Source organism: Alligator sinensis, unplaced genomic scaffold (assembly GCF_000455745.1).
Source record: "Alligator sinensis unplaced genomic scaffold, ASM45574v1 scaffold241_1, whole genome shotgun sequence".
NCBI classification, from domain to species: domain Eukaryota; kingdom Metazoa; phylum Chordata; order Crocodylia; family Alligatoridae; genus Alligator; species Alligator sinensis.
This window is the reverse complement of record NW_005841894.1, coordinates 2,783,151-2,807,996: the sequence shown is the minus strand read 5'-3', so window position 1 is coordinate 2,807,996 and position 24,846 is coordinate 2,783,151. Positions and strand designations below refer to the sequence as shown.

Sequence of the window (24,846 nt, the reverse complement as noted above, 5' to 3'; positions counted from 1 at the left end):
GAATGAGGTTTCGTCAGATAAAAATGTTTATAAATACATAAAATCCAAATGTTTTGAAATGTTTTATTGGTGTTGCACTGCGTTACAAAGAACTGGTAGAACATAGCGTATTTTACCTTCTTACAGTAAAAACAAAACAAAACAATGCTAGGAGTTTCCAGACCAGGTGGGGTTGACCTAGCAGTGCTCCCCTCTAAATAAGCTGGAGTTTTACTGTTAGCTTCAGTGGAAGCAGTACTAAACCTAAGACTGTCCATTCTTGAAAATCCCACTCTAAGTCTGTTAACTTACGTGTGAAAAATACATCTCATTGGAAATGAACTTGCACAGTCAAGAAGAAAAAGGGATTGCAGATTGACCTCCTAAAGTTTCTTTCATAATTCTAGGTTATGGAACTTAGCAAAGTACTAGCAAATGTCCTGTTACACTGTGTGCAAAGATGCTGAAGCCTTCCTTATGTGAGACTTCCCTTTACCAGCTGCTAAAGTTACTTTAGCATGGTTGCTGAAAAATGTCTTCTATTTTGGGAGCAAGTGTAGAATGATGTAGTGCAAACTAACAAAAGTGATAGTTTGCACTATACATGCACTACATAGCCTTACAAAAAAAGATAATGCTCACATGATATTCTTTGTCCTGGGATTGGTTCACAAACATTAACTAATAATCCTCACAACAAGGTAAGATCAGTGTCATTGCCTTAATCCTGTTGATACTCTTAGTCATGTAAATCCCATAGGACTGAAAAATCTGGATCCAAAAAAAGCCTTTTCTTCTATTCAGCAAAATCAGAAAAGGTCAGTTTTCTAATTTCACTTGAAAATACCCCTGGGCAGGGGGAAGTTGGGAGAAACAAAGGGATGTGGACTAACTGTGAACAACCCAATAGAAAGTCACAACCTATTCCTTTCTTTTTTTTGTCTATCCCAGGCGAAAAACCATACAAATGTACCTGGGAAGGTTGCACCTGGAAGTTTGCTCGCTCAGATGAACTGACGAGGCATTACCGCAAACACACAGGAGTGAAGCCATTCAAGTGTGCAGACTGTGACCGCAGCTTTTCCCGATCAGATCACTTGGCGCTACATCGCCGGAGGCACATGCTGGTTTGAGATGTGCTACTTGTCAAGCAGAATATAAGAGCTGGGTCTCTTAACTACAATGAATTCAGCAGGGCTGGATCCCCTTCTACAGTGTTACAAAGGGCATTCCAAGATGTCCACAATAATAAAAAAAAAAAGCAGGAAAAGAAGTGCCACTCTTCTCCTTTCCATCTGAAATTAAAACCCATTCCCATCCCCAGCATGGCTACCCACCTACCTCCCCCACAAATGTCATCACAGTATCCTGGGAGATAGCAAGCTAAATGCTGCAAGAATGGGCATTATTTTCCATGCTGTGTCCTTTAATAATGTTTATAGCCTGTACATTTTCTCAGCTGTTGGACATTTTATCCTTGAGAATTACTGCCGGTTTGAAGATCAGATACCACAAACCGATGATGAGAGCAAGACTTCATTATTATCCCATCCTTTCCCCCTTTTTTGAGTACTGCCTAATCCGTATAGAAAATACACCTCATCTCTGCTACAGAACAGCAGCTTGAGAGTAGACAAGAAGATTGTGTTGGAGAGGTTCCACTGTCTGAAGTGAAGGGGCACTTAAGCAGACTTTTGCAATAATGATGGTGGCATTTAAATATTTTACTACATTTTGTCATTATGCCCTGAAAGACACCAAACATTTCCTTTCCTTTCCTTTCCTTTCCTTTCCTTTCCTTGTTTTTCTCTTTTTTTGTGGTCTGTAAAACAAATGGGTGCAACGGCATTTCAGGTCAAGTACAATATAAGTAACTGTGCTCTACTATAGACTTGTTTAGTACTATTTTCTGGTTTGTATAAAAAGAGCCTGCTTACACATTTCTGTTTTCAAAGTGCAGTTTTCTGTCACAGGAATCTTGCTGTCCTATATCCTAGTGTTTTATTAAGGAATTAGTGAAACAAATTTATACATGCTGGCACCGTGGCATAACTGTCCACAAAATACAACTGAATGTACAAATGAGACAAAACGTAGAAGCATTACAATGGCAGAGAAAAGCAATAATGAATAAAATGGCTTTCAAGACAATAACATACTGGAGTCTTGCAAAATTCAACCTTCATACCACTAAGGGGGCTGTACAAAAATAAGACATTAGATTTCTTGTGTTGACAGCTTATGTTAGTCTTTTTGATATTTTTGATCTGCCAGGTACCACAGTTAAATATATCAATTTCTATCTAATGTAACAGCTGCTTTGTGGTTGAAAAGGTGGTTTAGATACAAGAGTGGGTAAGCCTTTATTGTTGATGGGTCAATGGATGCATAAACAGAGAGGATGTGCTGTCAAGAAGATGATCTGTAGTGTACTAGTTTCCTCCTTTGGAGGTTGAAAATAAAGAGGCATGAGCCTGCCCTTCAGTGCAACATAAACAGCTGTTCGTATGGGCTCCAGTGGCTATCTCTGCAGAGATTTTCAGCTCAAACCTCCTTTGTTTAAGTGAAAGCAGATTGCTTATCATTCCCATCCAGCCCAATAATTGTGAACCAATTGGTATTAGTTAAATTATATGGTCAAGGAAGGAATTCTTAGCCAACAGTTTTTCTTTAAAATGGAACAGTATTTTTCCTCCTTCTTCATAAGGATCTGCTTATTCAGCTAAATGTTACAAGAGGATTGGTGAGATTTTGTATTTGCTGACATTTTTATAGTTTAGAGAGAAAAGTTATATACATAAAGAGCTTTTGTAATACATTTAATTATGAATACTCAGTTCCAGGAACTGTACAGATTAAACTCGCAATGCCACAGGTTCATTTTTAAATGTTTGCCCAATCTGAATTAATTTCTGATTCATGGTATCATGTTAAGGGGATTCGAAACCAAAATTATCTTTAAGAAAAGCCAGTAAATACTGAATAAGCTGTGATTACAAACACTAAAACAATGACAGTTAATGGAAGACGATTATTTATGGAGACACTTTTATATAAATACCCAGCAGGCCCACAATTTGTTCATCCCTGTACACATTTTTAAATGTTCCCCTGATAGGGAACAGTTGAACAGCCCTTTAAATTAAGGACTGCAGGCCTGTTAAAACACCAGCTTCCCAACTGAGTGACAAACTCCACAACCCAAGGAAAAGTATGTACTACCAGTATCTAACTGCCTCTTTCACTTCTCATTCCCCTGTCCTATTCTTATATCAGGCAGGTCACCAAAATCCATGACAAAAACAGCATTTTAGTACCTAGCTTGCTCATAACAAGCAGTGCAGATAATATTGAGAGTAAAAGGGATAGTATCACAAGCTAAGAGATTTCCATAAGGCTGAATTTACCAAATCTGGTGGGCTTATGCTGTACCATAGTCAAATCAGGCATTACATTCATACCCCACTTCCTCAGCAGCCACTACAGATTTCCCCCACCCCCCATTTCCTTTACCAGTGGCAGTCAGTGGCAGGGGAAGTGGTGATGGCAGCTGAAGTAGGAAGGTGTGAGAGTGGCTGAAGCAGAAGGATACTGCCAGTTGGCAATGTAATTTGCACATGCTCACCCTGGAAACTTTCACACCCCATGCAGGACATATCCCACAGTTTGGGACACACTTCCCTGGCCATTGGATTGAGCTGTTGTGATGTCATCCATCTGCAAACTGAGATTTTAGCAACGGTTCTCATTTAAAGATCAGATGTCATCCATAGGGTTTGCACATTATTTGTGGGAATTACCTGTATAGAAATCACAATTGTCCTTTTAAAGATATCAGTCATTCGAAAATCTAAAGCATACAAGCACAAATCAAAGTATGAGATTATCTTTAATACCCAAGAATATTATAATTGGAAATTAATCGGGTCTTCGTAACAAAGCATAAAAATGCAGAATTTATTGTGGGCACATTTTACTTGATGCCTACAGCATCCCCTTTACAAATAACAGCATTTTCCATTTTTAAGTTTACTTCACCAGAAGAAGACAGTTGGGAAAGTCTGGGTAAGTTTCAGGAATGGCAGTGAGGGCTTTCATCTTTTCTCTCATCCAGTTGCCTACACATCTATATATTAGAAATGCTGCAACAAATATTGGAAAGAGGATCTGGTTCTACTCTACCAGTTTAAAACAGGGGTAAAGCCATTAAAATCAGAGAAGACACACATGTATAAAACTTATCAGTCAGAGACAAAGAGTTATATACTGAAGATTTCTGACAATCCCCTTTGAAACAGTCCTCAAAGAGAATACTTAGGCTCAATGTTTACAGCGCACACCTGAAAGAGCTTTTCATGTTATTATTGCATCTAGACAGCATATACAGACAATGTACAGACATTCAGTTTCTACTGGGAGAGTCACTGCCTTCCCAGTAGAAATCACAAGTGTACACATGTTCAAGATTTTTCTCCCAGAGCAAAAATGGTTACTCTGAGAGAAAAATAACCCAGGAACAATCAGGGTTAAATCACCCCAGGAGGGTTTCTCCTGGGAAAGCAAATGCCTGTATATATTCATTTCAGAGAGAAGCCACAACAAGGTCCTTCAGCATCTCAGGGTGCTTTGGTTCTGTCCTTCCCTCCTTCCCAGAAGACTGTATGTCACTTGGACTGGATTTTACTGCTCCAGCCAAGCAGAGAGCAGAATATGCCTCCTTCACAATCCCCTCATTTTGCTGCAGGGATACAGGGGCTAAGCCAGAGCAGTCTGGGGCAGTCAGTTAGGGCTGCCTTATGCATTTCTACCATCTGTCTCTGGGCAGATTGAGGGAGCCTGCAGAGGATGCTGAAATGTGTGCACAGGGGCCCTTGGCTAAGCAACATCCACACTGCAAGGTCTCTCCTCTTCAGGGCCTCAGCATTAACATTTTTATTTGGTTACATTTTCTACTAGGAAAATGAACACGGGAGAATTCTACTAAATCATTTGAACGTGTGTACATAGCCGCTGATAGCTACAGTCTACTATTGGACTTGCAGGCACCACTGAAGTTATTGAAGAGCTTCAGGTGTATGAATGCTTAGAATTCAGCCCATTATGTTAAGTTAGGTAATTTTCTTTAATGCTCTTTTGTTCTTCTGAAACCATTTAAGAAGTTATTTTGTAAAGAGAAAAAGCTAGCCCATAGTGTTCAGATCTAGGCCCGAGCTTACACAGTTTTTAGGAGTGATCTCAGGTCAATGGCTTTGATACAGACCTACCTGCAACCTTTAAGAATTATGCAAAGACCTGAGACTCCCTCCAGTATTTCCCTCGATAACCTTTGCATTATGAATATAACCAGAGATTTTTCTATGTGGAAAGCTTACATTGTAACCAGCAGGCAGAAGTATGTGGTCTCATCTTTATATAGCACAGATATGACTCACATAAACAGCTGAAAAATACAAATAGGCACCATCCCATTCTTTCAGTGAAGCAAAGATTTATGCTCTTAAATTTGAATAAATGGGAGATAGGAAGTTAACTGTAGGCATTGCAGCTTAGATGTGCAGCTAATGCTGCGAAGCACCAGACTTCAAGTGACTTTACAAGGATGTTGGTCTGGTCAGTAAGGCCCAGTAGAAAACAGTATATGAAAATATAATGAGCAGATGTTTTATTTGAAATAAAGATTTTTTAAACACCCATATGATGCAGCACTTTGAAATCAGCTCATTGTAGTGGCAGTTTATACAGGGGATGAAGATGCAGTACTCCTTATTCTCTACTTTATTTATTATACTTACACAGTTAAATAGATTTAGACTAACATGTATATAAAAGATTCTTAGCTCAAATAATGTTTAACAAAATTAACAGTGTTAAAATGGTATCAGTGATATTGGAATTTGGGGTAAATTGACTTTGTGGATCTTGGACAAATAGCTGGGCAACATCCTAGGAGTAGAAATGAGAATAACAACCACCATAAGGCTCATTTTCTATTAGCTGCATTGAAAATGTACCCCTAGTTGTCATTTATAAACATATCTTCTGATAATAAATGCTCTTTAATGGAAATATTCTTCTGCTGCCTTATTGAGAGTGGGTGCCTCAAAATGTGAATATATTTGCTCCTATTAATATCCCATTAACTTTTTGTTATTTGGGTTTTTTTTTTAAAAGAGGTCAATTAGTAGAGTGTGTCTTCCACAGAGTTAGCATATACTGGTAGCTACCACTCAGCTATTCCTCCCCACTCTGACATGCTCATATATACATACCTGCATAGATACCTTTACACATGTTGATATGCCTCATCACATGTGTGCCCAGAAACAAGAATTTAACCATGATTTAACAATACAGAGAATTGGAATTGGAAATTACTAATACTGTAAAAGAAAATATCACATTATTAAGAAACCAACTTGTATTGCTGTATTATGACTTTGCCTGTGTTTTATAATGAAGATGTATATAAAAAAATTAAAAACTGTTATATTTTCACAGTTTCATTATAGAGTAACAGTAACTGTGCAATGTATGCTTAGCAAATCATGCCCATTGGTACTTTTAAATATGTAAAAATCTAATCAATTTCAGTAGTAATTCAATTTTTAGTATGAAACCAACTATAAGGATACTGCATCTTTAAAAACAAAATAGAACAAAGGTATTTTACTGTACTTGTAACAGTTTAAATATTCTGTAATATATGTGATAGTGGGAAAGTATTTTCAAACTCACAATTTTTCACAGGTTGTAAATAGTTGAAATGAAGTACATTTTAAAAACAAATCTTTTAGTTTTCATCCAAAAAGCCCTGCTCAGATAATGCCTTGTAAGGAATGAAACTGTTCCATTTTGTTAGAGCATGGTCTGTCTGTGCAAAATGGAGTGGCCACTCATCCTGGTTTATTAATAGTGGTGTCAGATGCAGTAAAGTCATTTTGAGTCCTTGGGAACTGAATTAGTTAAAACTCAAAATGCCTGAATCTGAAGAAAATAAAACAAAACTACTATAAAGGATTTTCTCTGTGTGTGATGACTGAAGTGTACTAAAGATACAGTACCAACAGACTCATTTAATTTGTTCTTATATTCCCCCAGCTAAAATGTATTTTGATCAAAACTTTGCAGAACTAAAACAGGTGGTTACTTTTTGCTGATTCCAGGGGAATTTAGTCTTTTAGAAAAAGTTGCATGTCTGGAAAACAAAGTGCTATTGGATGGTTTGTTCTGGCATTAGAATGCACATATGATTGCAAAAAGGATAACATAAAATCCATTAAAAAGAAACAGAAACTGAAAGTGCCTGTTCATAACCATTAGAACCTGTTGGGATGTTCCTATACTTTTACACAGCAATAACTTCAATTCAGTCCTTATAGGATTCTGTTATCAATAAGACAAAAAAATAGAATTACACTTGGACTACAGTAATGCAACATAGAACCAAACACAAAGTGCCATTTATCTTTTCACTTTCCAAGATATTGTGCTAGAGTTTTTTGTCATTTTCTCTGATATCGTCTTTCACATTGGGGGAAAAAAAAACTGAATCTTAATTTACAAGTGACTCATTTGTTTGTCAGTTCTAAGTGGGAATAAGTGAAGGTCATTGCCAAGCAATGTGTTGGGGGTTCCCCACTTATGTCTGATTTGCCTGTGAGTCATCCAGGCATTCAGGGTATTCTCTAGTGTATTAATCTGGAAAACAGCAATAAGCTTCACTGTAACCCTAGCCACTGTTTCTAGAAAAAAACAGTATGATGTATTGTTCTTCAGTGCAAATACCTTTGAAGATTCTCTCCATTGACTTTGAACTCTTGAAATTTAGATTTCATGCATTGCTTATGACTCCCGTTTTGACCCCTTGCATAACGACTCTTTTTTGACCTGTTTAGAATTACCAGAAAACTCATTGAAATATTTCAACAGTGGACAAAAAATGGTCACGCTGGGGGGAGAGGGGGGTGGTCTTCTTTTTTCCTTTTTCTGATATGTGGTTGGAAGCCTAGAGCATTTTTTAATAAGAAGCCAGAGGCAAGACTGATACTTGCAAGCTGAACTAGAGAACAGCAGACAAGGTTCTTTGGGTAAATCTGATATCTTTTATTAGACCCACTCAAATCTTAGTAGGTCTAATAAAAGATATCAGATTTACCCAAAGAACCTTGTCTGCCTATGTCCTTAGACTAACATGGCTACAACCTACACCCCTGGAACTAGAGAAAGCTTTTTTCAGGTTGAATAACCTTACCAATTATATGGCCTTCAGAATTGTATAATAGACTATTACTTTTATATTGATTACCTATAACCCAAGGTGGGGAGGGGTGTCCTTTTTTTCAACTTGCTAGGTTTCTGACAGAAAACTGAAAGAATTGAACTTTTCAGATATCATGGTGATGTCATTTCTCATTAGGTTTTTTCTGTTTCTTAAAATAAATCTACAGATAATCCAAATTTAAATAGGCTCCCCTAATAGCCCTACGAAGTATGATAGAATACTGCTTTCTGTGTTTCAACAAAAGATATAGCAATTTTTAAAGGAGTTTCTAATTTAGCTGCAGTTTGCCCACACACTATTTGTGCATGCAAAGCTCCACATTTGGGTTTGCTCCAGGAAGGAGCAAACCCAAATGTGCACAAAAAAGCACAAAATATATTATATGTGCACAAAATAGCTTGCTAACAGAAAAACTGCAGGTGCTTTTGAAAATGCAGGCCTGTGTGTGCATAAACTACTGTTGATGTTAGCAGGTGTCAATTAATCATATTTAACGACCATTAGTTTAGTATCAAATTATGGTTAAGCATATTAAACATCAGTGCAAATAATCACATTGTGATATGCATATATTTACTCAATCATCCTGAACTTAATCTCAGGCATTAAGCACATAAAAGAACTCAGCCTATGCTGGGAATCCTAGAAGAACACCAGGGAATGTGGGATCAACAGGACAAAAGAAAACAGGTTCTTTTTAGTGCACTAGATGTTTTTTGGTTTTGTTTTGGAAAGAGGATCTCACAGAAATCTCTGTTGTTAAGGGAACTGTTTTACTCCAGCATGGTGTCTGTTAGTTTTCCTTTTTTCAAAAGAAAAGTAGTGCAGTCTATTATCCAAAAGCCTGCAATACATTCTTGCTTCATTCTAAAACAAGTAGACATGCTTTAGCTGTGTTTGTTACAGATGTGTCTCTGTAACAGTGCTGTGTTGCAAGGTTTCGAATCATTAAAAACTGGATTACTGTTGTATTAAGGACATAATCTTGCATTGTTCAGCATAGGCAACAATTCAGTGGGAATTTTGACGGTTAAATATAGAATTGAGCTCTTAGTAACAGAAATGATCTGGGATACTGATATCTGTGTTTTGTGACCCCAACATTTTCTACAGTTCATTCTGTCAAAAACTTCAGTGAACGAAATTCTAATGTGTATAACAATTCTTTATGTTTCTGGATAATCTGCTTCACAAGACCTACTTTTATATGCTGTGAACCCTTCATTTAAAAGAAGACATATGGTCTGTATGGGGTCACGCTAGAATACAGTGCAAATGTTATAGACTATTATTTGATAAAGGCATGAGCCAGTACATTTGGAATCAGATTAAAGATACCAGCCAACCATCTCCAAATTCTTAACACTGGATTTAGCTATAGGGTATATGGAAAGATAGACTGGAGCCACAATCCTTACATCAGAGATATACTTTAAGAAAAAGCAGACAGGCATTATTTTTCGTTCTAGTCCTGGCCCTTTTCTAAGTACTAATTTTCTAAGAACAGTATTTTCCCCTTTAGTGCTATACATCACTTCCTTTTTAATCTAAACTCTCTGGAGAACATCTACACAATATCCTCCCTTGGCTAATTGTCTGTCTGTGAAAACCTATATCCACAACAGAACATACACAGATATATTTGTAAATTGTTTAAAACATTGGACACCACCAAACATAAAGACTTCAACCCACAAACAACCCACGCTCTAAGTGACTGAGAGGTTTGGACACTGCTATCTACATGTGAGGTCATAATTAATATTGAATTCGAAAAGTTCTCTCAGCTGTGTTTATGAAGAAAAAAAAGAATAATGAAAAATACCCATCTTGGCTAAGCCAAATGTGGATAGAGCATATTCTATCCATGCCATTAGTAAGATATAATGGTAAGGCCAGGGTTGAATTTGGTCAGGTATTTTTCCCTTCAGTTAGATCATTATTTTTGTACATATCAATAATTGTTCATATGACCCTCCTGTGTAAAAATACAAAAACATCCCTCATTTTACAAAGCTACTGACTTGGGACTGAAGCTTCACAGCAGTGGAATTAGTATGTACAGCACCTGATTCTCTTTCCTATGATAAGATATGAAAGGCTCATTAGCTGTAACCCCATAGAGATAAGAGTGTCAATAGAGGTCCTACACTTACTTAAAAGTACCCATGCTAGCAAGCAAATGTATTAGTTCCTTAAATCTTTCTTTGGCTTTCTTTTCAAAAAGTTTTACATGCAAAACATTACTTTTCTCCAAGAAAAAAAATATCATCCGAAGATCTAATCTCCCAATAGTTTCCTCTGCATTTATATACTATGTCGTGTTTAGGCAACACCTATGTTATAAGTTTATTAATACTATGTAAGTGTTGTTCTTGTATTTTTGTATAGTGTATGTATTGTAAATATACTCAGAGCTTTTTTTCCTCTTACTGTAAAATGGTGATTTTTGCCCTATGATAATGTAAAGGGAGTCCCCTAATGACATTCTGTCAGAGGATGAGTATTCCAGTCTATTCTCAAAGATTTAAATGAACAAGTGTTACCGTTTTTAATGGTGTCTCAGACATATTTTGTTGGTGCATTGCTTTTCTGTATTCACCTTTCCTATGAATTGAGCTGTGAACTGAAATAGAGTTTAAACCTTTAAATGTATGCATTTGTACAATTATCTGAATGGAGGCATGAAGGTTAAATAAAGCATTTTGTATGGAACAAACCTCCTAATTATTACTGTGGATGACTCGGACCTTCTGGAATACACAAGCATTTGCTTTTTAAATTAAACCTTTATTACAAAAATCTTTTTCTAGAAAAATATAGTGATTTTTAATAGAATGTTTTCTTAAGAAATGGATTTTACTTGCTTTTCTGAAATTTACCATACAGGACAGATTTCTTTTTTTAATCTGCATAACACTGGAGCAGAGCAATGAATGCCGTTTAGCAGTGAAAACTAGGAAGTTTTAGGATCATTAGTTGCTTAAACATGGACATTTTTCTACAGATGTTCTCAAATGCATCTATAAATAGCTGTGTGTGTTACTTTTTAACAATTTGTTCAATATTTTCTATTAAGGTGCTGGAGTTTTCATAATTATATGGACTCTAAATACTGCCTATGTATTTTAAAATAGAAATGGCTGTGCATCTCTCTCTCTGTCTCTCTTTCTCTCTCCCCCTGCTTCCCACTCCCTATCTTTGTGCCTTTCCATCATGTAAAAGAAACAAGTTAATTTTAAGGTTTCCTTAGCTCTGGGTTTATGAGAGTAGGTGCTTTTTACAGGTGGCTGCAGAGGCATAAATCCCAGACTCTGCACCCAGGCCAGAAAGGGTTGGGCTGGCCGCTGCAGTGGCAGCAGCTGCCCTTCTTGCACCCCCCTGAAGTAGGCCCCCAGTGCTGGTGCCCCAGTGTACTACCAAGTGGCTGGGTGAGTATGTGAGTGAGAAAAACAGGTATTGAAAGAAAGCTGTGGTAAATCAGAGAAATGTTTTCTTCATTTTGTTTATAAATTGGTGAGTTTTGTGAGTGATCCATAGTCCACTGTTTTTCCTTTGAAAGCTGGTGTTTCCTGCACTCTTAGTCTCATTCTACTACCTGATTCTTCTATCATACCAGTGGAACATTAGGAAATATTTACAGTCTCTCAGCTGAATTTGAGCTATTCCCTGAGCATGGTTGTGAATATCAGGCCAAGGACGTTGTGCTGGACTCTTCATTTGCTGGTGATTTTTATTCCCAAATGTGAGTTATTCCATTTCCTTTACATTATTTCCATTTGTTCATTCTTAAATGGTACAATTATTTATCTAATTGAAACCAGAACATTAAGTAATTAAGGTACAGAAATATTTAAACAATATCCTTAGATATTGAGAACTCTGGGATTTATCAAAGATATGGCAAAACTGAATCCATATCCTGTAGAATGTATTTTGAATCTCTTAAATCACTGCTGTTTAAGGATTATATAATGCTAACACATGCACGCACACACATGCACACAAATTGCTCTTGCTTTCCACATAATAGTTGTTTGTTCTCTTTCAATACTTTGCCTGGTTTCAATATCTTTTTTTCCCCATAGTGCTATAAATATAGGAATACATCACTTCCTGTTTAGTCTAAGATCTCCAATGAACGCCTACACAGTATTCTCACATGACCTGTTGTCTCTTCCCAAAAAAATTCTTCCATTTTCAAGAACAATAGCATAGTTGTCGTCTAGTTTTTTCCAATTTGTTTTTTGGCTCAACATGATATTTGAAGGGTTGAGTCTATTTATGCTAATTAATATACAGTATGCAACTTTTCCAGAGTTATTTACCATTAACATGAGTGGTCACTAGAAATCACCTTCAGCTTTGAGCATGTCACTAAAAATGAACCCCACATTAAATGATAGATAGACAGAATAGATAAGCAGCATTCTTGAGCCTTGTGATCCTTTCTGTCAAATAAGCCTGTTTTCAATCTAACCTACATTTTTGGATTTATGATATGATTGTGATGTGCAGGGTGAGGTAGATATAAAGAAGTGGACCTAGGCTTACATAATCTCTTAGGGCTTCTATAGATGTGTGGAGAGCCTGCTCTGATGTGCTGGAAATCCAGCGCGTCAGAGCAGACTCGATCAATTGAGTCTGCTGGAGCACAGAAATTGATGTGCAGCCTTCTGCATCACGTGTATGTGTCCCCATGCATCCCCCATGCTGGAAAAATGGAGGCGCGGCACTTTGAAATAAAACACATTCAATGAGCTTTAGTTCAAAGTGCCCAGCTGCCATTTTTTCAGCTCAGGGATGTACAGGGATGCCGATACACGTGATGCATGCATGCTTTTTATTAGTGTGGCTTGCTAATTAAAGTGCCCGGTGCTGCATCCTGCAACACGTGTAAAAATGCCCCTAATGTCTCGTTGGTGAACCGTTTGTTAGAGTAGAGCAGGTCTATCACACATACTCTTTAAAGATAAGAAGTAGGAATCACAAAGTGTGCTGTCATACAAGAGGTATAATTCTTTGCCCAAGCCCGCAAATTCCCAGTATATTGTCTAGAGATTTGGGTTGTAATAAGGAAATACTTTATTCCTCATTAGCCAACCCTTAAAACATCCGTGTTAGATAGACAATATCATTATTCCTCGCAAAGCAACAAAGACAATTAATACAAGTTTGAGTAGCCTTAAATTCATATACTGTTAGTCATTGGCTAAGCTGTCAATAGAACTTAAAGTTTGGGCCTCTATTTCCTTGCTTAAGGTGTAAGAACACTGCCTCCTTCACTTGAAGGTTTTACCCACACAATAGCTAACCATGTTTTTTTATTTCTGGGTATAGTCCCTGCCCTGGAGGCCATGAATAGCAGCAGTAGCCACTACCATTCCTGTTGAGACAGACTAACAAAGTCATTTGTTGCCTCACATATTTGTCTTAGCATGAATATATAGGCCATAATAACCAGGGCTGCCCCTTATATGGGAATGTATAACTAGATTTATCCAGTAAGCTCAAATACATTGGTAATTTTTATCCTTCATGTTTTTGTTTATATATTTTGCACAACCTCTCTCACAGGTGTTCTGTGCCCTTTCTTAGTTATCTCTCTAGGCCACTTGGGATACCGATCTATAAAATTCCCTTGTAAAGCATTTCAAACAGATTTTTTTCTGGGTTGACTTTTCCTTGTCTACATTTCAGTGGCTGTGCAGAATATTAACAGACAGAAACCAACAATAAAGTCTAGAAATGGATACAAATGCAAACAGTGAAACCAAAGGACTTGCAAAGCTCTATAAATCTCTGCTAAGCACAGGTTGCTGTTTAATCTTTATATACAGGTACATCTCAAGGTTATCTGCTTCTGTGGGGCTCACTTGAGGCTTTTGTGATTTGTCAGCCACTCAATTTCTTATCTCTTGAAGGTATTTCCCCTTGTAACATTTATTATCGTCATCTCTCCATGTTTCTCATGAATGCCATACGGATACAGGAGTCTGCTACACTAAAGGTAGGAGTTACCTTATTTCCAGCTTACTTACGATCAGGGGGTTCATAAATGTGATTTGTTCAATTTAACATATGGAGCAGTGTTGTCAAGTGGCTTCTGCCACTAGCTGACAAGACTATGCTTTTGTTGCATTTTGTGAAATACTTTGTATAAATAATAAGAGATTTTCTGCTTCGGAAGTGTTTTCATTTTCTCCATAGTATCCTGTACCGTGAGCAAAAATACGTTACTGCTCTCTGTATATGGAATATGAAAAAGTAATATGGTATCCTTTAAATGGACACTGAAACCCCTTAGCTATTATACAGTACAATAGCAAATAGAGCCAGCAGATATTCTGTTGGACCAAAATAACTCTTACCCTCCTCACCACCAGGACCGGCCATGTCTGTTAGGCAGTGTTAAATAACCTACAGCAGTTATTACACGTAGTTTTCATCTCATTGAGACAAATCCAGGACTTACTTCTGCAACCACAGAAGCTCTCATGTCTAAAGTACCAGTGTATTTCAGGACTTTCTTCATCTCCCACATGGGACAGAACCCAACTATCCAGGGGCCTCTCTGTGCAGCAGGGGCAGGACCAGAGGTCCTATGGAGGGAGGAGCCTTCAGCAACTCTTTTTCACCTTGTGCTGCATACACGCTGGGGCCACAAATGGAAACGCATTAGATGGAGCTTTGCCTAACTTTAGTATGTTCACTATCTATTACCGCCCAAGGGTGGGGCATCTCAGATTCCCATCCCTCCCACATCTGTCAGCTTCAGGGGGACTTCCCAGGGTGCAGCCCTGGCAAGTTACATCTGTGACAGCAGTTATCCTATACCTAATTCTGGGTTCCCGCTCATTTATACTGTATATGGATTTTCAGCTTAACTGGAAGTAAACCCAGAGTTTTCCAGCTTCATAAAGACCCAGCCAATTTCTTTCGCTGAAGCTGCTTTGTTTTTAGTTTTGTTTGAAGACTATAATCAAAGCCTCAGCACCTTTGCTTTAGTTACAACAAAGTACACAGAGCATTGAGATGTACACAACACATATGTTTCTAGCCTTCAGCTTGGACCACACCCCAAAGTACTCATTCCTGTGCCACAGTACGTGTGAATCTGGAAGTCTCATTTATCACAAAGCAGTACTACAGCAATAAGAAAAGTACAGTGGGAGCCAGGGGCTCTGAGTTAGGTTTGGCAGGTAGTGCTTCAACAACAACAAAAGTTTTATTCCTCAAGCTTCTGTCACTTAAAAGGCAATTTGGAATATGAATGTAACTCAGCTATTGTTCCTTCAAATGAAAATAAATTAGTAAACTGCAATAGTGGAGGCCCAAATCTAGCAAGTCAATACTTTCAAAAGAAAACTAATTGTAAATAATTTTAGCTTCTGGGCAGTATAAATGATATGGTATAAATGATCATTTGAGGAGAAAAAATTCAGGAATCAAAAGGACATAGTCACAAGCAGCTCTCAAAGAACTCTGCTCCAGCATTTATTTGGGCAACATCAACTTGTTTGATTTGCACTGGTTAGAACTAATCACCCATAAGACTCTACACCACATTCAGGTTCAAAATATTTTCCTTGACTAAGTTAGCTCAAGGGACTAATAATAGGACATAGAGCATTCAACCACTATAAATCATCAGCTTGAAACCAGCTCAGAACACAAGTGATGAAAAGTTTCTTCTTTCAGCTGTAATTCAGTGGAAAGGTGGTGTCAGGCCAGGACCTGGTAGACAGAAGTCCACAAACAAAAGAAATAGCCAGTTACCTTAATTGACACCTTTTGGCAATCTCACAAGAGGTACCAAGACTTGCTTGTAAATTAGATGGTCAGTGGTCAGCCTTGAGCACTGACTTTCTATGTCTAGTCTTGATTACAGTTTATGGATTCATATGGAACTTGGGTATTCCAACTCTAAGGGTCTGATCCCGGTTCCATTGATTACAATGGTACAGGGTCAAGGATTTAGTCACTCCAGGAAAGGTTTGCATGTGGATGTGAACAGACAGCATGGTCAGCCTGTCCTCAGTGCTGTAACTCTGAAGTTGTGGCTCTCAACTTTCTTTGGATTTGCAGCACCCCTCATTGGACTTGAGGCACCCCTCCATGACTTCTGTGAATTGAATGCCACCCTATTAAAAAAGCTAATTTGTATATTATAATGCTTACTTCCTTGTGGAGGGGACAGGCCATAGGGATAAGAGACTTGCAATAAGGGACAAGTCTGAACCTGTGCATATTTGCTTGTTTCCTCATACTTGGTTTATTTCCTCACACCTCATGGCACCCTTCAAAGGACCTGGCAGCCCACAGGGTGCAATGCCACTGGTTGAGAATCACTGCTCTAAAGCTTAGTCTGCTTAGTCAAAACTGGAATCATTGATTCTCAAGATCAGACATACCCACACAGTTCCTTGTCATTCGTGACTGAATGCTCACGCTTGTCCTCTGACATCCATAGCATCATACTGTCTTCAGAACTTGATGCTGATTGAGAGACCAGCCTTAACACACTTAATTTGCTTTAAGCATCAAGCATTGAACAATTTCTCCCACTTTACGCTAGCCTGTTTCTTCTGAGGGCCTCTGGGTGGGCCATGTTTTATTTGTCTGCCATCTGTTTCTGTACATCTGTGTATTTATAATGTACTCATTTCCATGGTGTTTGGATGGGATGTTGAAAAACTGAATTAATGTTTGCAAAGTACTTGAAATTTCTTTGCAAAAAGGGTACTTCATAACAGCAAGTATTATATGCATTTACTTACTAGCCAGCTCTCTTCCCTTTTGTGATTGAGTTGAGGCTTTTATGTATATGAGGAGTCTATTCAGGTTCTAGCAGCACTAAGTTTTTAAAGGCTGTCCTACTCACAAGCTGAAAAGGCACAAGTGGATACACAGATTGTACCAAATGACAGAAAAACCTATATAACTAATCACCAAGGATCCTTATTTTCTCTGATTAAAAAATCCCTAATTTTTCATTTAAAAAAGTAACCCAAAATCCATGTTTATTTGTGATTAAAATAAAACACCATTATATATATAGAGAGAGAGAGAAAGAGAGAGGTAATGTTTCATTTTAATCACAAATAAACATGGATTTTGGGTTACTTTTTTTTTTTAACTGAAAATTGGGGTCTTTTTTATCAGAGAAAACCAGGAGGCCTACTCATCATACCTTCTTATCTTGGTACATGCAACACACTATATTTGAGAGGCCTTTGAGAGGTCCAGAAAAAGTTGCAGGCAACATACTTCCCCTCCCCTCCCTTTGAAAACAGGGTCTATTAATCTCCTGAATAAACCTGAGAAGGTAAAATGAAATATTAGCATTTTAGAAATGCCTAGAGCATACCTAAAATAGCTTTTTTAACAGAATAGATTCACCATATTAAGGTTTGATATTTACCAGAACTATGAAGTCTGACAAGCTCACTTTTAATAAGGCAGATACATGAAACTGTTGAGGGGGTTGGAAAATACATCTTTAAGAAAGCTAGGTAAAATGCAGGGGATGGGGGGGGAATAATTTGATTATGATCCAAATCAAACTGAAACCAATTATTTTTTAGAACTTCTGGTGAATTGGAAGTTTCTCCCTGCAACTATTTTAGTGAAATTGATGATCGTGTCAGTTTAACTGCTAATCGCAGCAATGAAAATTGCAGAATGACAGTTTCACTTTGCAGGTGCATGGAGCTCCAAGGTCCTTGGGCTCTGGGGAAGAATTCTGAACAGGCTGCCCTCAGGGGCTGGAGACCTTGCAGCTCCCACAACCCCTAGGCCCAAGGGAGATACACCAGGAAGCCAGGTAGGGTGACAATTCATCAAACCCAAAATAGTTTGAGGGGGAAAAAAGGTTTGGGACATAGTGTATGGGTAGTTTTCAACATTTTGTTTCCTTGGAAGATTTCTTTCTAGTTCTAGGGCATAGACAGAAGTGACAATTTGTGTCCTATGTGGCCACAGACAGCAGTCTATAGTCATGACCAAACACAAGTGCATGGCTACAAACTACTTCAAAAATGGCTGATTGGGTGAAAATCTGAAACCTTATTACATGGGGGTTCAGAAGATGTTTCAAAACAGAGTGTTTTCTGTAACCTCTATCTGCATTGCCTCCCAGCCTGTCACTGGTTTCACAACGGGGGGGTTGGGGGAGGGGGGAGGAAGCAGAAGGAGTTCAGCCTGGATTTTTTTCAGCCCATACTGGAGTGTGGGGCCAGCATATTGGAGCCCCCCTCCCTGCCCCCCAGGGTTGGGGGCCTCCAGTTCACTCACCCCCCCTCCAGTACCCGCTGGATAACCCTTAGAACAAGCTCCCTCTGCTCCTTTTCCTCACTCCTATTCTGCAAGCAGCCTGGGCTGGCAGGGAGCTGGCAAGGAGGAGGGGTTGTTGCTAGGGGAAACCGACTGCAGGCTCTCAGCCAGCAGCTAGATTTCCCTCCCACCTAGAAGCAACAGTGAACTTCTGTTTGATCTGGGGGATCATTGTAACTCAGAACGCTTCCTGCAAAGTGTTCTCAGTGACAGTGGGATGCTGCACTTCTGTCTGTGCCCCTAGTCCTGAAAGAAAAGAAACAATATTGTTGAGATAGTGACCTGAGCAAGATTAAATATAGTTTCTCATATAACTCTTTTTTGACAGATATGCTGCAGCATGTGTGGCATAGATACTATAGAGTAACCTATAAATAATCATAGAAGTAGAAGGGCTAGAAGGGACCTCAGGAGGTGAACTAGTTCAACCTCCCACTCAACCAAGATCATCTCTTTTACCTATCCTAGTCTTAAAAACTTTGAGAAGCACCATCTCTCACAACTGCTAAGCAAAATGCCTCAAACATCAAAAGCACTTTACCCTGCCACAGATAAAGCAGGAGAATAAGGGCACTGTCAATGTCCTGTCACTGCAAGGACAGGACAGGAAATTATGTATTAAATGAGAATAAGATTTCAGTATGTTACAGACAATAGCATACATTGTATTTTGCTACATGCAAATTTAACAGATGCATAATTTAAGATTTAAAACAAAGAATAATAAAATGTCTGACAAAAACAAACCTGGAGGCCCCCAAAGTTTAAGTGCAACATGAGAATGAACCCACTAGTGGACTCACCATGTGCACCTAACCAAAGCGCAAGTGGCATGTCAGCAGTTTGTGGAGTTGAAAACAAAGCAATTAAGCTTCTTTCTTGGCATCTCATTTCTCACAACAAAAGAAAGTATGAAAAAAGGAGTTACAAAGATGTTTTTACACTAGGGGCCCATTAGCTGCATTGGTTGGAGAAATTGCTTATGCAGCCTCCACCTGCGGTATTGTGTGTGAGGGATTTATTTTATGCTCTGTTCATCACAACAAACAGACCTCCCGAGTAGCAATGCGCATTCCTATACAAAGTCAAATGTTTGGGCTCCGAAGGCTTAAAATTCAAATTTGGTCATAATTATTAGAAGGTCACCTAGGAATTCGGGAATAGTTTGTTTATCCTGATTCCAGTCTGCTATGTCCAAGAAAATGCACTTAATTCATTCCAGGTGACTCTCCATTAAATATAATCTTGTCTTAATTGATGCCACCTTGACCTCTACTTGTGAAGTCTGTTTTGTGGTTTACAAGTCTAGCTTTAAGTGCTCAAGCACATATTTTTCCATTTGATTCCCCATGATTTCATTATGACAACAAATGCACTCTGTACCAGGAGATCCATGTTTGCAAGATTTTAATCTAAACAGGTTAACAAAATTCCTCAAACTATGGGAGACAATAGCTTGCTTTTTTTTCTAATTGGTTCACAGTTCATAGCTGGAGTAATTATGTTGACTTGACAGATACAAGGGTTGAAATTTGTCCTAATACTTGTGTATAGGTCTAAGTAATCACCAGTAATTATTTCGGATTTTAATTGCTATTGTACTGACTGGATGTGTCTACATGAGACATGTACTGTGCAGTTGAATAATTAACTGCACAGTAAATGTCTCAGTGTCTGCACGTGCACTCCTTTTACAGTGCACAAAACTAATAAACTCCACTGCATGGTTTTATTTGCATTTTATAAGACTACCCTGCTGCGGAGTCTATTAGTTTTGTGCACTCTAAAAGCAGTGCACATGCAGACACTGAGACACTTACTGTGCAGTTAATTAGTCAACTAAGTGGGTCTCAGCAGATGTTCTCAGCAGAAGTTCAGTTTTCAGTGGAGTTGAAAATTCTCAAGTTTAAATTATGAACAAACCACCCCCCACCCACTTAGTTGGTGATATTGGGTATATTTCTCTGGCATACTGACTGAGCCAGGCAGTAATACCCTTAAATATACCATGTGGGCTGCCTGAGGAACCAGAAGCAGTGTAGCTACTTTCATGTGATACTGCAGGTAGGTTATGTGATTGCAACAGTTTTATAGCTGACTGACAGTGCCAATTTGCCTGTCCCCATATTACTTAGCCTACCCAGGGCACAGCTTCCAGTTAAAGAGGCAGCTTGTGTTCACTTGCCTCTTTGAACTAGCTCACTTAGCGACATGGATAACTGAGATAGTACCTGCCACAGGAAGCTTGCCATGAAGACATTACTGATCACAACTATCCTATGTTTTGCCAGCTGAAACGTTCCAGCAAATTGAAATAACAGTAATATATGTAGAACACTTAGTACAGATAGGTTCTGAGACTGTATATAGGTCTGGTTGGATGGTAAGTGACATAAGAGAAAGAGTATATGTTTACAGGTGAACTATATATAAATTTACTAGCAATGTTACACCATATTGACTAAGGAAGATGAAAGAGTAACTGGCTACAAGAAACAGCAAATGCACATACAGCAGTCTAAAGCTTATTTCATCTGCAGAGAATTGAACAACTGTTGTTTCAGGATAGCACAAGGGAAAGATTTTATCTTGAGCTTAATGATATTTGGTTTTGTACCTAAAGTCCCAGCTACTGGAATCATAGGGTAAAGGGAAAATCTCATTTTCATTTGAAAACAAAATTAAGATTCAAGCCCTTCTGTTCACAGAACAAATGTGAAAACTTGAACCCTAAAGGCTGAAAACCCAGAAGGCAAAGGGAAAAGCAACTCCACCATTTATTATTGTTTTTGATATCATGGTTTTTAAGACAAATTTCATTATTTCAGTATTTTGAGAATTATACTGGTGACTCTACTTGAGATTATTCTATCTCATAGATTTCATCGATATTAAGGCTGGAAGGGACCTCGTGAGATCATCGGGTTCAGCCCCCTGCCCAAAGGACAGGAAGCCAGCTGCAGTCAGATGACCCCAGCAAGCTAATCATCCAAATGTTTCTTGAATGTGTCCAGAGTAGGTGTCTGCACCACTTCTGAGGGTAGCCTATTCCAGAATCTGGAGTCTCGGACAGTAAAGAAGTTTTTCCTTATGTCCAGTTTAAAATGGTCTTCCAGTAGTTTGTGACTGTTGGACCTTGTCTTCCCTTGGGGTGCCCTGGTGAACAGACATTCTCCCAGTTTCTGATGCACACCCCTGATATACAGGCTGCCAACAAGTCCCCTGTGAGCCTATGCCTTTCTAGGCTGAAAAGTCCCATGCCTTTAAGTCTCTCCTCATAAGGCCTGCTCTCTTAACCTCTGATCATGCGTGTGGCTCTCCTCTGGACTCTCTCAAGCTTCTCCACGTCCTTTCTAAAGTGTGGAGCCCAGTACTGGATGCAGTACGCCAGCTGCAGCCTCACCAAGGCCGAATAAAGTGGAAAGATGACATCTTGGGTCTTGCTTGAAATGCATCAGTAGATGCAAACCAGGATTTAATTTGTTTTGCCAGCTGCGGCATCACATTGGTGGTTCATATTCATCTTGTGGTCAGTCATGACCCACAAGTCTCATTCGGTTGTAGTGCTAGTGAGTGTAGCACTGCCAAGCCTATAGGTACAATGACGGTTCTTTCCCCCAAGGTGCAGCACCTTGCATTTCTCTATGTTGAAAGTTATCAGGTTTTGATCCACCCACTTTGCAAGCCTGCCCAAGTCAGCCTGAATTCCCAGCCTATCCTCTAGTTTGACCACACTTCCCCATAATTTGGTGTAATCCGCAAATTTAGCCAGTCTGCTTCTGACACCCGAATCCAGGTAATTTATGAATATGTTAAAAAGCACTGGTCCAAGTACTAAACCCTGAGGGATGCCACTGGTCACCATGCGCCATGTTGACTTGGTTCCATCACCTATCACTCTCTGGATCTGACCACAGAGCCAGTTTCCCAGCCATCAGACTGTAAGGCTGTTGAGGCCGCAGTTCCCCAATTTCTCATGAGGACATCATGGGAGACCAAATCAAGGGTTTTTTTGAAATCCAGGTAACTGACATCAGCCTCTCCTCCCCTATCCAGGTGACATGTCACCTGGTCATAGAAGGAGATGTGTTTGGTCAGGCACGACCTACCCATAATGAAGCCATGTTGGCTGTCTCTAAGGATGATGCCTTCCATTAGCCTGTTGTTGGTGGATTCTTTAATAATTTTTTCCAGAATCTTTCCAGGGATTGAGGTCAAACTGATTGGCTTGTAGTTCCCTGGATCTTCCTTCCTTCCTACCTTGAAGATAGGCACCACCATCTCAGTTTTCATTCAAAAAAAAATTAAGATTCATGCCCTTCTGTTCACAGAACAAATGTAAAAACTTGAACCATAAAGGCTGAAGACCCAGAAGGCAAAGAGAAAAGTAACTCCCCCATTTATTATTATTTTTGATAGCATGGTTTTTAAGCCAAGCTTCATTATTTCAGCATTTTGAGAATTATACTGGTGACTCTGCTTGGGATTATTCTATCTTTAACAATTCAAGTTCAAAATGTTTCATAGTTTCATAGTTTGTAGGGTCAGAAGGGACCTTGACAGATCATCAAGTCCGACTCCCTGCCATGGCAGGAAAGAGCACTGGGGTCAAATGACCCCGGCAAGGTGTCTATCTAGCCTCCTCTTAAAGACCCCCAGGGTAGGAGCCAGCACCACTTCGCTTGGAAGTTGGTTCCAGATCCTAGCCGCCCTGACTGTGAAGTAGTGCCTCCTGATGTCTAGTCTGAATCTACCCTCTGCCAGCTTGTGACCGTTATTTCTAATCACTCCTGGTAGTGCTCAGGGGAACAGGGACTCCCCAGTACCTGCTGGTCCCCTCTGACTAGTTTGTAACAGGCCACTAGATCCCCCCTCAGCCTTCTCTTGTGCTAGCAGTTGGAGTCACCAAGAAGGTTACAAATTTTAACCACATAAGTGAGCAAAGCAAACGGTCTACATAACCATGTAAAGGGGAAAAATCCATAGAGGCAATACTAGCTCAGTGATGATCTTTCCATGATTATGTGAGACTGGAGAACAGTAAATGTCTTGTTATATGACATACTAAAGCAGCTATGATTTGTGCTCATTACATTAGGGAAGATATTTACTCACATGAATCATCTTTCATTAATGCTAAGAGAAGCTATATGTAGATATAGCAAAGAGCTGAAGGCCCAGCTATGCCAGATGTTTAGTTTCTTCTACAAACTGTGTGAAGTGCTTTTTCAATTAGTCATCCAGATACATTAATACAATTACTATACAATATGTGAGAGGCTACATGGGATACCCAAATCATTTTATTACTCTAAGCAGAGAAAATAATTCAGTTTCCAGTCTCAATGTTAACAAGAACTATAGTTCTTTTCCTATGACTCTTTACAGATGACTGTCTGAAAATAGTAAAAATAAACTAACATTTGTCCATTGACTGGTAAAGAATGTATTCCATATTCTGTTTCTGATTCTTATCTATCTATCTATCTATCTATCTATCTATCTATCTATCTATCTATCTATCCCAGGTGCATATATCTATATATATATATATGTGTATATATATGTATATATCTAGTATGTCAAAGAGTAATTTGTTTTGTGGTATTTGGATGTTTATAAAGCAAATACTCAAGGAGTAAGAATTAATTCTTCTACTCTTGTATGCTTACCTAGCACTCATTTTCTATGACCAGTTCACAGCCTATTGAAAAATTCTTAAGAGTACTAATACTTAGTAATATTCACATAGTGTCCCTAGGATGAAATGTTTTGGGGCACCTATATCTACAACAAAAAGTTACAAAAACAATGTTATTTCATGCAATTAAATAGTAAGTGAGTGCATCTACACATGCATTAATGTGCTTTTCCTAATGCACATTAAGTTTAGTACCTCCAATTTGGAGCATTAGGCTACCCTAATGCACAGTAGCCAAAGCGCATATTTTAAAATGATGTTTGATGTACAGTAGCCTATTTTACTGTGCATTAATATAATTGCATGTTTTTTATGTGATACTTTAATGCACAGTAAATAGGGTAGTGCACATTAAAGTGCATGTGTAGACGCACCCACTTGTACGGGACAGAAATAAAGCACGCTCCCTTCAACAATATGCACACATGTGCACAATCCAGCCAAGCACAGACTAAGTATGCCTCACTAAATGACCATCTACCATATTTTCTCACATACACCATGTCCGTGGATTAAAATGTATACCTTGTTTTTTAAAAGCTGAATGATG

The 24,846-nt window shown here is 38.7% G+C and overlaps 1 protein-coding gene across 19 annotated transcripts in view; it reads left to right on the top strand.

Moving 5' to 3' along the window:
* The window catches only part of KLF12 (Kruppel like factor 12), a 488,339-nt gene that overhangs the window by 408,692 nt on the left and 54,801 nt on the right, over positions 1-24,846 (top strand). For 14 of the 19 annotated variants that reach the window (XM_025197316.1, XM_025197314.1, XM_006018138.3 and 11 more), the window contains one exon: positions 931-8,142. The exons of 4 other annotated variants lie outside the window; for them this stretch is intronic. In XM_025197316.1, coding sequence (XP_025053101.1) covers positions 931-1,112 — 182 coding nt within the window. In that variant the 3' untranslated portion in view covers positions 1,113-8,142. Of the gene's footprint in view, positions 1-739; positions 891-930; positions 8,143-24,846 lie in introns of those variants that run through there. One more of the 19 variants, XM_025197320.1, reaches the window with a different exon arrangement.